We start from the raw sequence: 17,700 nt of genomic DNA on the forward strand, positions 1-17,700 counted from the left end.
CTCGGTAATATACCCATAGAGTATGCACTTTAAGGACAATGATTGCATGAAGATCGGATTGTTTGGCAAATAAAAAAGTAAAGTGTAATGAACCAGCCTAGGGACAGGGGTACTTTTGGTACTTCATAATCAGTAGCTTGAGAAATGAGTTAGAGGGTTAGGAGGGAAGAGAGACTATAAATAGAGGAAATTAGGTAGAAAGAAGGGATGTTGAAAATTGGTAGAAGTAGTCAGTTAGATTAATTAAAAGAGTGTCATTCCTCTCGAAAGAGTGGCTAGGTTGTAATTGGTGATTTAATCATCTATTGAATCAAATCTTCAATAGTTTCTTTCCTTAATCATCTTCCTCACTTCCCTAATCTTTCTTTTGTTCCATTAATGTACTGTTTTGGTATGTTGTTGATGTTAGTTCATCCTATAAAGTCACTTTGGTACCTAATGTCTCAAACCTTACTCAATTTTTTTTTATAATTATTTTAACAAAGAGGAGTGTTCGATGTGAGGGCCAAAGAAGTGTTGAAAGTGAAGAAGGTAATTTTGTGAATGCAAGTTTGCAAAAGTAAAAAACGAAATTACTGCATTTAACACCCTATGTCAGGTTAATATTGTTTTCTGCTGTATTTATGTCACTGCAGAAAATAATATGGAGCTTCACAGCCATTCATATCACAGAGCAGACACTGTGGTGTTTCCTCTGAGATATATTTTCAATGCATATATAGTCCACCCTACAAAGTATCCTCCAGGTCTGTACAAACCTGGCCATGAAAACATGATCCTTTAAGCAAACAAGCAATTAACACATACCCTGGATAGCACCTTGATCTCCAAACAGGACACTTTCTGCTTGAGCTTCATTTGCAACCATTATCACAAGCACATCGACACCTGAAGATAAAATACTCGATATTGAATCACGATAACATTCACAAAATAAAAAAAGGAGTTAAAGCTTGTATACTAGAAGTGATCCATGTTACAAATGCCCAAAATGAAACAATGCTACTAGGTTTTTATTTGATTGTATTTTGTTAACTCAAAGCAGAATTATATTAACCATTACAAACAATGCATGAAAATTAAAGACAACTGCCAAACTGCTATCGCTGTTGAATCTGCATCAGTGTTTCAACCCCCCCCCCCCCCCCCCCCTTGTAGGAAGATTGAGAACTAGAACTCTTGATATCCACCAAGGAGAAACAGAAAAGCTCTAACCATGCATTTTTGATGGATTAAAGAGAAAACGGTGCAGCACCTTATGGAAGAGCAGGCTTCTTTGATATGGAGCTCAACTATAATCCTCGAAAAAGGTTCCAAAACACAGAGAAGCTTGCCATTTTTGAATCAGATATTTCTAACGAGTAAACATCTTTCAAAGGTTTCACGTAATATAGTATTGCAATAATGCACTTAATTTACAATCGTCATAACAAAGTTTATCTTATAGCGACGAGTTATCTTCCACACCCTATATAGTGTGATTAAAGGAGAAGATGAGGTTACAGGCACAATAGCCCCTATGCAGCCAAGTTCTATCTGTAATTGAAGGGAAAGCCAGCAAAGCCCTTCAATATAATGTCTGTGATTAAACTTAGAAAAGGCATAATCATTATAATCTTCAGAAATTGACAATTAAGTCTGAAGAATCTATAGTCCTACAATGACAGTAGTAAAGAAAGAAAGCAGTCAGAGAGGAAAACAATTGAAAATTTCAAGATTTAATGCTATATCAAAAGCTTCATTCATGACTTGTTCAATGCTATTTGCAAATCTAGCATCTAAAATCAAACAGACGTGTAAGCAGCAACTTACCTTTCGATACTTCTAGTGGAGAGTTACCCACTAATCCACCTGCTTCAATGAATCGGGAAAGTGTTGGTTCATACACCTAGCATGAATAAAATTAAATAGATTACATAAAGATGGTACAACAACAAAGCCTTAGTCCCAAAATGATTTGGGGTCGGCTAACATGAATCGTCACCGTGACGGCGTGATCAGTGAAATAAGTAAAGAGCGTGAAGTTAAAAAGAACAAAAAAGGAAGAGAGAGGAAGTAAAATTAATAAGAGTAAAACAAGAAGGAAAAAAATTAAATAAAAATAACATAAGGGGTAAGAAAAATAAGAGAAGTTAAAAACAAAAAATGTAAGGATAGATAAATAGAATAAATACATTTGATAATATCATATAGAAGAGAGCCAAGAAAAGACAGAGAGAAAAACAGCTTTGAAAATAAATGAAAATGTTAGAGAAAACATCAAAAAAGGGAATATCTAAATAATGTTCAATGCAAAAGGTTTTTAAAACGCAAGAAGTAAACTAAAAGGGATCAATAGGGAAGATATACAAAGTCAAGTCATCAACATATTATCTCTCCCTCCACTCTGCCCTATCCAACGCCATATTTTTCCCAATCCCAAGTAGAATCATACATTTCTCAATCACCTTCATCCAAGAATTCTTAGGTCTTCCCCTACCCCTTACAACCCTGTCACTTTGTCACCACTCTAGCCTCCTAATCGGGGAATCACTTGGTCTCCGCCTTACATGTCCAAACAATCTTAAACGATTCTCCATTATCTTCAGCTCAATTGGTGTAACCCCTACTTTCTTCCTGGTTAATCTCATTCCTGAATCGATCCTTTCTTGTAAGTTGTATGCCCACACATCCAACGTAACATACGCATCTCCACCACATTCATCATATGCACGTGATAATGTTTCACTGCCGAATATTTCGTGCCATACAACGACGCCGGTCTAATTGTCGTGCCGTAGAATTTTCCTGGGGCATACCTGGATCCATAGGAACCCCAAGGGACCCTTTCACTTCAACCAACCTGCTTTGGTTCTATGCCACATTGCCATCCAATTCCCCATCCTTTTGGATAATGGATTCTAAATATCGGAAGAATTCAGAACTTTGGACAATCTTCCCATCTAAGGTAATTGCCCCTGCCTCTGTTTAGGAACCCACTAAACTTACTCTCCAAATATTCCGTCTTGTTCTACTCAGCCTAGATCCTAGAACCTAGAGCCTAGAGATTCCAAAATTTGTCTCCATCATTCCAGTTTACTTTCGAATCTTTCCTTTATTTCATCAGTCAACACGGTATCATCTGCAAACATCATGCACCAAGGTATATCGTCTTGAATTTGAATTGACCTTGTCAATTCATCCATGACTATAGCAAAAAGAAACGGGCTAAGTGCGGAACCTTGATATACTCCAATCGTAATCAGGAACTCTTCGGTCTTTCCAACAGTAATTCGCACACTCGTCCTAACTCCCTCATACATGTCCTTAATGATATCAATATTTTTCAGCGAAATTCCTTTCCTACCTAAAGCCCACCCAAGAATTCCCCTTAATACCTTATCATACTACTTCTCCAAATCAATGAAAACCATATGTAAATCCTTCTTCTTATCTCGATATTTCTCCATTAGTTGTCTTATAAAATTACATAAAGATGGCAATTTAATTTTTTAGATACAACAAAGAAAATATCTCTAAGAAGACATTTAAGAAATTTCATAGTTGTACTGTCAACTGAACAAAAGACGTTTGACATTCGCATTTAGCAACAATAAACAGTCTTTATAAGACCAATACAAAATAAGAAAAAGGGGAGAGGGAAAAAATTAGAAATAAAGGGCCCCTGTAATGCTATTATTAATTTGCAGATTTTATGTTTCTTAGTGTCCTAAACACAAGTAATCACATCACTGATAAACAATCTTAGTCAAGTGAACTGAATTGATATGACTGTTTTTTAAAAATAACCGTCATGCAGGAGGAGACAACTCGAGAGTCGCTCCCAGCGTACAGAAACTTCATTCACAAATTACCCAAATAAACCTGATGTAGAACTGATTGATATTTAGATCTTCAGCTTCTGTCCGTCCATTCACCATCAGAATGCAAACAGGAAATACTAGAAGGTATGTGAAATGGACACAATTTCCTTCTCATGTACAAAGAGGATACCGAAGTATTCATGTTCTAATAAAAGCAATATTTCACCCTTACAATATCCTTTAAAGACTAAAAAATAATAAAAATTGGGTGAAAAAGTTATTTCACGTAACAGTGCAGCCCAAACAAAAGCTAATTCAAGGATCACTACAGCAGTAATTTTAAAAACATTTTTTTTAATTGTAGCTTAATTAACAACATTAATAATAATAATAATGATGTCACCGACAATAATACTCCCTCATCCCATATTGGTTGTCAAATTTTCCTTTTTTGTATGTCCTAAAATATTCGTTTTTTCAAATGATAATCAACAAAAGGATTAAATGTTCCACTAAATTCTTCTTTTGGTAAAGAAATTATATAAAAGGTGGAAAACAATACATTCAATGACGTTCCTTTATTTATTTCCCTAAACATGACAAGAAATACGAGATGAAGTAACAATTAGTTTATAACTGGGTTCCATTATCTCTTCTAGCCCATTAAAGATCAAAAATGAATGCAGAAAGAGGAAGTGTTATTACATCGTAACCAGTGACGGTAAAACTTGACCTCAGTAGGTGAGTTGCCATGCCAAACCCCATTGCTCCAAGACCAATGAAACCGACTCGGTTTACTGCTTTTAACTTGGAATCCAGCACTTTTGCTAATTCCAAAGGGTTATAAGTTTCTTCATTGGCTGCATCTTCAAGTTTGATTCCAAGAACTTTTCCCCATACCTATTCAAAAGAGGTAACCACAGATGCATAGCAGCCACATTGTATGGAACAGTATTAGCTATAGCCTGAAACACAACAAGAGCAGCATCTTTTAAAATATTATGGAAAACCAGGATCACCTTAAATAATGGTGCGCTTTCCTCATCTCCGCTACCATGAGAACACCCTGTAAATTCCATCAAAAACAATCAAGATAGAGATAATTTGGACAGAAAAAGCGAATACATAGAGAAAGGAGGGGAAAAAATGGAAAAAGATGTAGGAATAATCCCAACTATGGTAAATCTTAGGCACGGGTAGCCGGGGAGGGACAAAACAAAGGAAAGCCAAAAGGCTGGAAAATAAAAAATTAAACTACTTAAACAAGTTATTAGTCACTAGGTAATATTTTTGGAAGGCACCCCTCATAGTTGAAATTATTCTGTATAACATTCATAGTTGCAATTATTATGGGAACTGGGAAGACTGTCCATAGTTGGGATTATTCTTGTGAATTCTCCAAAAGAATTTGGCAATCAGTACCAAGAAGTTGTTGATGTGAAACTCCAAGAAGCGGCAGTGGAAATGGAAGAGATTTAGCCAAACCTAAGATAGTTCCCTTTAATATGCAAGTATATTATATATTAGCAGCATTTCAAAACAGCACAGCTATACCAGATCAACGAAACGTCAGACAGTGTGTAAGACTTTAAATAAGAGAGTATGAAGATACTTCAAATAAAAATTGATAGCACATGTTTCGGATATTACATCAACTTACTTGGGATTACTTCACATCACAAAACAGCTTGCAGTGCATAATCGAGTAAGCAAAACAAAAATAAAACTCGTTTGCTTCAAGAAACTGTGATTGACTCTTCTAATTTTAAAATTCTAAAGGCATAACTAGAACACAATAAAAAAAGGAACGAATAAAATAAACAAAGAATTAGCCTTCAGGAATCCTACTACCTACACGAAACTCAAAAGACAATTATTCACTCGACACGGTAATTTTTCACTATCAAAGAGAAACTTCGCTTAAGCTCCTTGTTCTTATCTAAACCCATAAAACTAAATATATATTGAGATGCTCGGGGAAAATCAACTATGCCTCATGTCAAAAAGTTGGAAACTACCATAGGAGCAGCAAAATTCTGATGCTTAATAAACTCCAACAACAACAACAACAAAAACTGAATGTAAATAGTAGCTAGACAACCTTAGGAGGTCAGAAGCACACCCCCTTCTTGAACTCTAATCTGTCCTGACTAAAACGATTGCTCGTTCTAGGATGATTGTTTGGTCACATATCCTCAAATAGTCAAATATGGCATGGATTTGGGTAAGTGTCATGTAACAAACTGCATCACATTATATGCCTTCCTATCCTTCAACCAGAAATCGAATTTGTTTTTATGGAGAACTAGACTTCTATAAACTGAACTAAAAAATTGCACAAACATATCACACGACGCATCATGTCACCCAGAAATGGATAACTTTCGCACGTAATTCATATTATCCAGCAATCTTACCAAATTTTCAACTAGGTTATTTAATGTTTGATGCTTCATATGATCAGACCTCAACCACTGTGGAACATGGTGCTTAAAAACCCTGCATATTTACAAGGACTGGCATCAGATAAACAGACATAGTCACAGAAAGATAAGTTCACATAGCCACACTTACAAAACATGGACTACTATAATTCTACATGACATCATAACAGCAAGGAACTTATACACTTAACAAGTTCATTGCATCCTAGTACAAAATCTGTGTTATTCAATAAAAAAGAATAATCAATAAATAACGAGAGAAGTTGCATAAGATGAGAATAAGGACAGCACCAAAGAAAGTCAATAGATAATATGTGTATGATAATCACGTTGTACATGAAAAAAATAACCCTGAAAAGAACGGCGGTGTACAAGAAACAACAAAATATAAGATCTGAGTTTATGCCAACATTCGAGCTATTGCTGTACTAAAAAGGAAACCGAGGTTCAGCAATTTGTGCATAAAGCCATAAAATATAAGATCTGAGTTAATACCAACATTTGAGCTATTGTTGTTAAATAATATGGGACGCATCACCAGCACAATATTGCTGCTGGAAGACGTCAAAAAATAACAATGAAATGAAACCCTTAATATAGAAAGCGGTGGAAGTGTGGAACATGGTTTATTTTTTATTTTAGCGACCTTCTCAAAATATTCCGAATTATAACTCATAACAATCCTGACTATTGTGTCAACCTTCTCAGTGTTGTCCACTTATACCTACAACCTGAAGTGCCAGTAAAGAAAACCTATCAGTCTTTCTCTTTCACTCACCTCAAACTACTTGTCTTTCCTCTAATTGCATTATGAAGCCATATATCAGATTGTATTAATGCCTTTATCTTAGTAAAATTCATCTTTGGCCTACCAGGTTTCTTCCTTTGGAAACAAGCAACATTTTATCCACGACGAAGGCCAAGTAAATCAACTTTCGAAATTCTTCTCAACCAGGATAATCAGTCAAATTAAAAAGTCAAGACATTCATCAGCTATCTTGATTCAAAGCATCACACTACAATGGCTCTCACTTATAGCATCAGGCATCAAGCATATCTTGTTTTATTTCCAAGTCTCCAGTAATGAAACTATCTAAGTGTATCAAAATCCAGAAACTGTATAGCAGCTGAGAAATGAATATTAATCATAAGCACACACTTCTCTGAATGTTGTGGCATTCTGCTGTTGCCAAGCCCCGTGTCATTTCCTATTTTTGTATCCAATAAGTTCCTAGTTTCCAAGGTACTTCATGATAGATACTATGGTCTTCACCATTGATACCTATATAAGCAACAGAAAACCCAATGGTATTAAGACACTCACCATGAATTACCAGCGGCATTCGAGATAATGTCATAGAGTATCCAAGGATGAATCCTTGCTTGCACACCAAGACAAATCGCCTCAACTGAAGCAACAAGATGGATGGCTTCAAGCAACTCCGTAACCATTTTTACTTTACTGCAGAATAAAGAAAGAAGACATTACTTGATACCCTTGATAGCCACAGGTTATCACATGTATCACACAATCCATGATCAGTCATGGGCTCATGGCTTGAGAGACCAAAAATTAAGATTATTTGATTTTAGACATTGAATGTTCGACATAATGCAATATTAATTTTGTATACAGCAATTGCTTTTTTGCAATCCTCTTGAACTACAAGTTATGTAATAAGAAAAACACTTATTATCTATGTATTTAGATTCTAGGTGATACCTTTGGATTTTTAATTAGAAAAGCATAACATAATTATAAACTAGAAATCGATTTTCTATATTTCTCTTAAAATAATTGCAAATATTTGATTAGGAGAAGAAGAAAAAAAAGAGAAGTACCGAGACGCCTAATTAGTTCTAGTCTTCAGGATGAATAAGAATTTGATTAAGATTATAAAGTTAAATGAATAAAGTTGCCTAGAGTAAGTCAAATATATACTCCCTCCATCCCAAAATAATTTGAACATTTCCCGTTTTTGTTTGCCCCACATCATTTTTGAACACTTCCATATTTGGCATGGCTCCACTATTATTATATTAGTTTTCTACTTTTCTAACACCTCTTTGGCCCACACTCTATATCTATCAATAAAAGAAATACCCAAATTTCTCTCTTTAATTAAAATATATCCCACCAACTCCTATCACATCAACTTTTTATTAAAATACCATTAGATAAACACCATTAGAATATTTCATGAGAAGTCGTGAGAATCAAAGTGCTTAGATTAACCGCAAAAGTCAGACACGCATGAGAAGAGCCGGATATGTAAATAAGAATGATAAGAGGACATCCGAGAAATAGATAGATGAACAATTGCTATAGCTGTGACGGTATAAAAGTGACGAACTGCATTTTTAACTCTCTAAGCAAGCCCCTCAAGTAACTCAATTGATTTCCAGAAGAGAAGTCGAAAAATGATCGTTCGGTGATGTTGTAGTCTAAAGTTAATACATTCCTCAAGAAGATGAGAATCAAAGTTGACCCACTAAACTACACAAAATCAAATCAAACTTAACCACTAGACCAGAAGCTTGTGCATATGATTACATATAAAATAAAACTATCACTTTGCATACAAGAGATATGTACCTTCCAGCACCAATTTCACCTTCCAGAACATAAAGTTTCTCACACATAGCTGTCAGAAGATATTCAAGCCATCGAGTCAATGAACAGGATTGCTGACTTGTGCAACTTCATTATAGAAAAATCCAAGAAATTAAACAAATGCCTTTGGAGTTGGACTGAAAAAAGAGGGTGACTACCAGAAAGAAAAGGGCGTGCTCTAGCAGTTGCATTAGTCTTCCCTGAAGAAATTATCTGGATAATAAAAAAAAATAAGGCGTAATCAGGAATATACGGGAACTATGATTTGAATTAAGATGAGATTGTAACTCGACATAGGAGATCCGAACGAGATACGAACCACAATTTTCCCATCCAAATCTTCAGAAGTTCCCCTACAGATATGAGCATCAACCACTACATTTATCCCATATTCCTCTGCAAAATGATAGAGTAAGTCAACTACCAGATATAGAAGGCTAAGCCGCATTTATCGTAGCAAATCATCAGACCGTAGAGTTTGCAAGTCTTAAATACATAATGTAATAGAATTATCATACCACGCAAATCCTAGAATGTTCTTGAGATTGTTGATGTAATCCTCATCAGCTTGAGTGTACTCTTAGGTTGGACATATGTAGTATGTATGCAAGGGGATTGAGTAGATCGTGAGGTATTTGCTAATAGATGTTGATTGATTAGTAATACGACATGGGTGTTTGTTCCAGTACTTGTTAAGGATGGCTTTTCTTCATACATTCTGCATGGGAATTGCTATTTCTGCGTTGTGGGCCCTAAGGATTTGACTGTGTCAGGGAGGTGCACAAGTGCCTCCTTGACTGGATATCTGTATTTCCAGTTGCTAAGTCAAGCTAGTGTCTCGACTTGCGAAATTTAGCTCTATCAGAGTGAAGTGAATCTCGGGTCAGCAGTTTCTATGTAGACTATAAGCAGAACTGAACTTAACTTAAATCGTTCTTCACTCGCTACGGAAAGAGATTTGGACTATAACAAACATTTGAAACTATCAACAAACTTCGAAACCTCCAAACCTTCGCCAACTCCAATTGCCTTTGTTATTTCATAACTAAGATCAAAGACTTGAACAAAACAACTACTTGCTCCATATGTAATTACTTATCTCATACCTAAGATCAAAGATCTGACCAACTACTTGCTCCGCGTGTGATTAGTTCCAAATATCATATATTTTGGCTTCCCTAAAATTAGTCATTTGGATGTTTCTTTCATAATTCCTCTGTTTTCTAATACTTCTCTGAAATCCAAGGTATAACGAGGGTTCCAAAGTGAGGTATGGAAGGATGATTGAAGTAGAAACAAGAATAGGGAATTGAATGGGTTCCATACCCAACGAAGGGACGAGGATGCATACTTCTGTAGATTCCAATCTGAAACAAGATGGACGTTTTTCTCATGCAAATCCATGAGCTTTCTCTAATTCTCTTCTCCCTATTTTTTCTATATTCTTAGTTTGTTCTTACTACTCATATACATCCTCTTAACTTAGTATAATTGATATGTTTGTCATATATTTTAGATATGTAAATTTTGCTTAGTTGAAATTTAGTTTACCATTCTGAAATTTTTACTTTAGCATTTAAGGTTTTAATTTTAAGCATGATAGTTGCACACTATTATTGTAAACTATTAACTATGCTGTTAGTATAACTAAATTTGATTTAGTTTAAATAAATTACATGGTGTAGCATATTTTATCTCTATGTTACTTGAACTTGGGTACCTATGTAAGACAAGGACACGTGTATAAGTGTCCGACTTGTTTATTATATAAGACATTTCCATGATTTGGCCCAAAATGTATTGTCAAAGTATCAATACCCATGTCGGGGCGTCGAGGATCCAACACGGGTACTAGAGGTGACATGAAGAAACTGAGTACCAAAGGGTTTATCTTATGGTAAATAATTTATAATCTGAGGTAGGGTATAATTTGATCTAGTCTAGTGTGAATTATTATGGTTCATAAGCTCTCAAATCTAATACTTCCAATTTAAACTGCAAGTTTCAAAGATACTCGTACTGGTTAGGTTGATATAGCATAGATTTTCGGCTTAAGGTAACATGGAGAAGAACCTAATAGGGATGATTGTGCTGTTACCATATTTGAAATTTCGGTCTAACAAAATGGGTTTCATTACATAATTAAAAGTTCCATTGTCTAGTACCTTTGATATATAGATGCTTGTCTCTCATAAGATTATAATTAATACTAATCTTATGGAACTAATTTAAAACCACCCAAATTCACGTATATATGTGAGTAGTTGTATTTTACATTGTTATATTCTCTTGTTAAATTAAATTTGTAAATAATATAATGAGTTCAACTTGAAATTATTTTTTTCCAATCTACTTGCATGATCGACCCTTATTTACCCTCTAATTTACTACATTTAATATTTATCTTGGTAATTGGTTGTAATTTATAGTGGTAAAGACACACTATCAGGCTGTCATTTTTTTTGCTCATCATAGCATTCATTAATTATGATAATATGTCAAACAGTTTATGGGCCAAATTAGTCAAAGTATTCAAGAGGCTTTGCGATAGAATGCGTTGACAACCTATCACAAAGAACGATTATCACAATGCATCCAGGTTTATGGGCCAAATTATTCAAAGTATTCAAGAGGCTTTGCGATAGAATGCGTTGACAACCAATCACAAAGAACAATTATCACAATGCATCCACAAATATTTTATGAGAGGATCTTGTTGTAGCAGGAATTGCAGTGATATCACTGATTTACCTGTAAGACGCTTTTCAAGCTTCTGAACTTCGGAAGACAATATGACTGTACGAAGAACTACTACTACATTTTTCTTCAAACCTGAAATTATAGACATAAGAAAGTATTAACATTGACCAAAAACTTATTTATTGCAACAAGTTCAAAGAATCTCACCTTCCAAAATGCCCTCTCGGCCAAAGATGATGTCATCTATTTGTGCTGGATGAGAAATCAGGAGGATTATAGCTGCAACGCCTGCAATCGAAAACAACACAAGATATCATTTCTCACAAGTGCTATGAGATACTAAAAGACAAGGTAGATTCAGTGAGTTGATCGTATAATACTTCAGAGTTCAGACTAGTTTTAATTCTGTGAGTTCATTTAAACTCTTAAGAAAATATTATATATGGTCCAACCTATCAAAGCATCATTTTTTTAAAAACAATAAAATAAGATGAGATTATTCAAACAGCAAAAGAAGTAATAGAAAAAAGAGGACCAGAAGTTCATCAATAATCAATGCAAAAGAAAAGAACTCCAATCTAGCAATACATTAGATTGGAAAATTAGCAAATAAACCCCCACGAGCGTGAGTCCAAAGAGAAGTTAAACACACTCCCATAAAGTAACAAAAGACGAGTCCAGAGTCCCTGACTACTAATCATGAGGGTGGCTCCAAATATCTCTCAAGAAAGTTATCACCATCTCCCACCCAAAAGAAAGAAATAACAAATGCCATATAACTAGAAGAAAAGAGAATACTCAACTCCTTCCTAAAACGATTTATCAAAGAGCAGAAGAGGTCAAAAGTCTTCACAAAATCATTAAGTTTACATAGGATCTCGAAATCTAATGCTTCAAATAGGAAAGATTTAATTTAGGTACCCAAAGAAAAGATCTAATTTGAATGTTACTCAGCCCATCAATTAGTAACCACACAAATATAAATGCAGGGCAAGAACCATGCTCCTTTTTGGACAAACAACATCTAACTTATGGACTGGTTTTAGAGCCTGTTTCCAGTGAACAGCACTCTGAAACCTAATCTAGAGCTGATTTATCTTGGTTCTGCATTAGATACCACCGCAAATAGACTTAGAAAATAAGCATTCCAAGGACAATCTTTGCACCACAAGCCATAAGGTGGACTTCTGACATTCCTTCTCACCAACATCAAAGGTCACTCAAAATGCTCCAAACTTGATAGGATACAAAAAATCACCTTCCTAATCCATTTAATATAATAGAGGTTATACCCTACATTATATTGTTGACCATAGGTAAAATTAATCCTCTTTTTATAAGAGTAAACAGGATATGATTAAAGTTTATAGAAATAAAGAGAACTTCATTATGACAATAAACATGTAGCACCCCCACCCTATACATACATTTGCTTAAAAGAACTCAAGAGGAGGGAGGAAAGGAGGAGGGGAGAGAGAGGCAACATGTCGGTAAACTCTAATCAGCATAGGCGTAATAAGAATTTGAGAAAGAGGCTGTGAAATTAAAGGTAAATAGCTAGTATCTATAGCTTTACCTCTAGTAGCCTCCACGGCATTGGCACATCTAGTTCCTCCGAGCTTTCTTGAAAATTCCACCATCAAGGGCCTATCAAGCTGGATGAGAAATGGACGAGATCAAATGACCAAACCAAGTACAATTAATGCTCCGACAAACTCTTTCTTGTCGAAAATGAAATCAAATGAATACTTCATTCTAGATTCAGTCATCACATTCCTTGTCTGAGCTACAATATTACAATGGCATTCATTCTTGCTAAGTGAATATAAATTATGAGCCACATTTATAATCATATCACTCGACTAAACCCTAAACTATATTTTGAGAAGATAGGAGAAGTAAAAGGCACATTATTCGTTTGAAATAAGGATGCATCTTTACACATTTTATTTTATTCCTTTTTATCCGAGAGAACATTAGATAATACTGATTGGCAACTACAATGTATATCTCCCCTAGAACAAAGTTGAGGGCTCTAGGGATGCTATGAATTTAGGCAAGGTCACCATCTTATTCAGATCTCCATCTTGGCAATTTAAGCTATAATTCCAATTTTCGATTATCACTAATTCAGGCAGGTACTAAGCAGAGTAACATATAGATCTTCCTAGGAACCCGTATTGGAAGATATCTCTAACGGGCAGAAACATGCTTTCTTCACTTATGGATATCGTCTACTCTTGTTCTGTTTAATTGAAGGTATAGAAATAAGGGTAATGATGATTGATGAATTATAGAATTTCAGAAAAGTTTGATGTTGACTAACATGGATAGTCAATAAGTGCTACTACAAAGTGGTCATTGACATAGTAATGGAGACATATCCTATACTTCGCATATCTGTATTATTCATTAATGCCCAGAAGCAAGGGATTAGAGTGCCAAAAATATCATAATATCATCATGCTTCATGAATTGACCAGTGCTAGCAACCAAGAATCTCGAAGATACAGCCTTGCAACAGAGTACCCTTGCGTCACTCCATAATATCTCTTGTAACACAATGAACATACACATATACTGATAGATTATAATCATCAAGATATGCCAAAAACAACCAAAACTATTTTCTAAACATGACAATATTATTCAGGATCCTGTTCTTTTATCACTTCATAGTTGGAATATATAGGGCTTATCTCATGAAATACAAACATCAAGCGATAAATGACCATCTTAGGCCCCAAGATCCTAGCCACAGACCATGGAACCATTGCCAGTTTTCCATACATGTTATTAATTAGCACAAGCATCAAGTTCCATCACTTCAATTACAGTATGTTTCTGAAAACCATAGAATACTACTAATGACAGAAAACAAGCATTCCATCAACAATATAAAATAATTTTTTATGGAACATTTTGCAGTTAAAATGGAGCTTGTTCACATAAAGCCTTGAGCAGTCTACAACCAAAACAACGTGAAAGACAAGCGATATTGTGGAATAAGGACTATTTTCACATTTCAGTCACAATATCAAGAACCAGAACATCTAAGTTGCAAGCAAAAACCAAAAAAATAAATCTCCTAGGACCTTTCCGGTATCACTGCCATCCCTTTTCAAGTTGTTGTTAAGTTTCTAAAAGACATATGATTAGGTTGCGTAATAAGTCATACTTATAGTCTTATACCCATTATGTTAATTTTAAAATTTGACACCAGACAACTAGAAACTACTTTTTTAGTTTCCATAAGACTCAGAAATAGAAAATGATAGCGAACAGACCCTAGGGTTGTTTGGTTAACATTATTTAACATAGGAAGTTAGAAATCCTAGGAATTGAAATTGTTTGGTGTTGTTTGGTTGACAAATTCATGGGAAGTAGAAATTCCTAGGAAGTTCCACTTCCCACAAAATGGAGGAAGTTACTTACCTAGGGGGGCCTAGGTAAGTGGAAATTCCCATGAGAATTTTCATTTCCCTTGAATCACCAAACAACATCTAGCAATTCCTAGGAAAGACAATTACATGGGAAGATAATTTTCCAAGGAATTTACACTTCCTACATTCAACCAAACGAGCACTTAGCAATTAACAGCCCATCTCTTTTCCTACATATAATAGCATTCCCATTATTTCAATACTTATATTAAGTAGCAAAATGATCAGATACATAGGTATACTCAACCATTTGGTGGTCCAAAACATAAAATCGATTAAGTTAAACTGAACCTGAGAATCAAATGCTTGAACAGCATAGCCAGATCGAACAAGTGAGGCAGCCAATTCCAAACTCATATCATCAAATCCCACAAAACCCACAACATTTGCTGGAGATGCCATTTTTGTGTTTAGCTTTGAGTGTTTGACTCTGCTGAGTGTAGCACAAGACAAAATTAAAGCTCAGCAATCTAGGAACAAATCCAAATATATACATAATTGCAATAATTATTGTTTTGATTTAGATTATAAAGTGGCAAAAGTTTCATATACAATCAAAAGTGATACTAATATAAGCAACTCTCAGTACAAAGAGTGTTATCGTTATAAAGTCAAGCTTTAACAATAAGGGCCCAAAAATTTACCAGGAATACAAGAAAAAGAAGCACGACCCACAACTGGGTATATGATGAACAATGTAAAGTTCTGAACTTTATACTATGAATTACTCCAAATTTTGGATTTATAAAGTACCCAGAAACAAGAATGGAAAAGGCAAAGAAAGGGTTTTTGCTTTGGGATGATCGGCGGGAAGATCAGAAATTCATAAGTAGCGGAGTGAAAGTCAAAGCAAGGTGAGACTTTTTTTTTTCCAAATGAAAGTGAGATTACGATGATGATGATGATCTGATGTGGAGAACTGACACTTGGAACTCGCAACTTAAGGCGCCTGATTTGCAAAAGGGACAATAGTTAGATTAATTAAAACTACCGTTTTTTTTATAAATATTATAATTAAGGGTCTGTTCAGTTCAGTTCAGTTCAGTTCAGTTCAGTTCAGTTCAGTTCAGCTCCATTTTTTTATAACCATTTTGTTAAATATTATTATTATGTTGGTATAATTTATTTTATTAATTACTCTATTATTATTATTTAAATATATATCATTACTATTAAGTATTATTATTATTATTATTATTATTATTATTATTATTATTATTATTATTATTATTATTATTATTATTATTATTGTTGTTGTTGTTGTTTCTATATATTATTTTGTTTATTATAGTTTTACTCATTATTATTACTATTATTATTAGGAGGAACATGGTTTAGGTCAAAGCACAAATAAACCCACTTTTTTTAGCCCATAAACCAATCAAATCGCGTCAAGACGGTTTATGATGTAATTTTTGTGGTCCTACCCAATCATTATTTTTATTACTAAATATTTTATATTATTAAATTTAATTATTAAAATAGTAATATTAATATACTTATTAGATATTATTGTTATTATATATCATCATCAAGTATTAAATATTAATACAAATAATATAAAATAATTATTATTAATTATCATTATTATCATTAATTATTATTATTATTATTATTAATTTATGATTATTAATATTATTTATTTATAACTATCATTTAAAAATATCCAAAATACTATTATTATTATTATTCATTATTAGTACTTATCATTATAATTATTATTTAATATTCATATAATTATTGTTTAAAATATTATTTATATATTTATTACATTCAGTTTATTTCAATTCAATTCAATTCAATTCAGTTCAGTTCAGTTCAGTTCAATTCAGTTCAGTTCAACTCTGATAAGTTCAGTTCAGTTCAGTTCAGATCAGTTCAGTTCAGTTCAGCTGTTTTATGCCGAAGAGAACAGGCCCTAAGTGTATTAGTTTTTCATAATATTATATCTAGTGCAAAATTAGATAATGGAAGTTTTTTTTTTCGTGAACAACCAAGGTATCCACCGCCGATAGCACTGACTAATCCCCTCGCCCCGGGTGCTCCACTTAAAGGGTAAAGGGCTGGCCAAGAATCTCTTTTCATTCCCAAAGATTGAGGATCGAATACCCGACCAATTGGTTAAGGGACAAAGTGGGCAACCACTATGCCAAGACCACTGGAAGTTATGACATGATAAATTGTTATTAAAAAAACTTCTAAGGAATTGGGGAACTAAAATAATAATTTCAATATATCAAAAAAAAATCCAATGGAATTAGGGTAAGAAAATGTTATTACTTAATAAAGGTGTAAGAGATCAAAAAGCATATAATTATAAGACTTTGTTATGTTTTACTATGAAACATTAAGCATTCAAATGTAGTGGATTAGTGGTTAAACTCTCACATTTCATTTCAAAGATCATGTGTTCGAATCCTACTAATTACACATTGTTAATATTTAAAATGAGATTATAAACATGTGTATTAGAAGTTTGAGAAGATATTTATGTATCTATATACTCTAATCTAATAAAGCTGGATAATTTTGCGATTCACAATCAGTCGAATCCCACGTGTCTACTTAGACACTTAAAACACTTTCCAACTAAGCAAATTCGCCACATGTCATTTACTTATCAAATCATACGGCCGAATTTTTTTTTGAACTCCTTAAATCATGCTATGTGAAATTGTGAATATATTACAATCTTA

General features: G+C 34.0%; 1 protein-coding gene across 5 annotated transcripts in view; it reads right to left on the reverse strand.

The window, feature by feature from the left end:
- The window catches only part of LOC104906826 (hypothetical protein), a 34,487-nt gene extending 18,563 nt beyond the window's left edge, over positions 1–15,924 (reverse strand). The window contains exons 1-15 of one of the 5 annotated variants that reach the window (XM_010695650.4): positions 15,649–15,924; positions 15,296–15,434; positions 13,138–13,216; positions 11,769–11,849; positions 11,613–11,693; positions 9,181–9,257; positions 9,020–9,074; positions 8,844–8,892; positions 7,572–7,709; positions 6,221–6,302; positions 5,226–5,301; positions 4,823–4,869; positions 4,509–4,703; positions 1,813–1,888; positions 808–888 (exon numbers count right to left, since the gene is read on the reverse strand). In XM_010695650.4, the coding sequence (XP_010693952.2) occupies positions 808–888; positions 1,813–1,888; positions 4,509–4,703; positions 4,823–4,869; positions 5,226–5,301; positions 6,221–6,302; positions 7,572–7,709; positions 8,844–8,892; positions 9,020–9,074; positions 9,181–9,257; positions 11,613–11,693; positions 11,769–11,849; positions 13,138–13,216; positions 15,296–15,406 (1,228 nt within the window). In that variant the 5' untranslated portion in view covers positions 15,407–15,434; positions 15,649–15,924. Of the gene's footprint in view, positions 1–807; positions 889–1,812; positions 1,889–4,508; positions 4,704–4,822; positions 4,870–5,225; positions 5,302–6,220; positions 6,303–7,025; positions 7,220–7,406; positions 7,525–7,571; positions 7,710–8,843; positions 8,893–9,019; positions 9,075–9,180; positions 9,258–11,612; positions 11,694–11,768; positions 11,850–13,137; positions 13,217–15,295; positions 15,438–15,648 lie in introns of those variants that run through there. The other 4 variants (XM_010695651.4, XM_048641503.2, XM_048641505.2 and 1 more) reach the window with 4 other exon arrangements.
- Between the last annotated feature and the right edge of the window lie 1,776 nt (positions 15,925–17,700).

Source organism: Beta vulgaris, chromosome 3, assembly GCF_026745355.1.
Source record: "Beta vulgaris subsp. vulgaris cultivar EL10 chromosome 3, EL10.2, whole genome shotgun sequence".
Lineage (NCBI taxonomy): Eukaryota > Viridiplantae > Streptophyta > Magnoliopsida > Caryophyllales > Amaranthaceae > Beta > Beta vulgaris.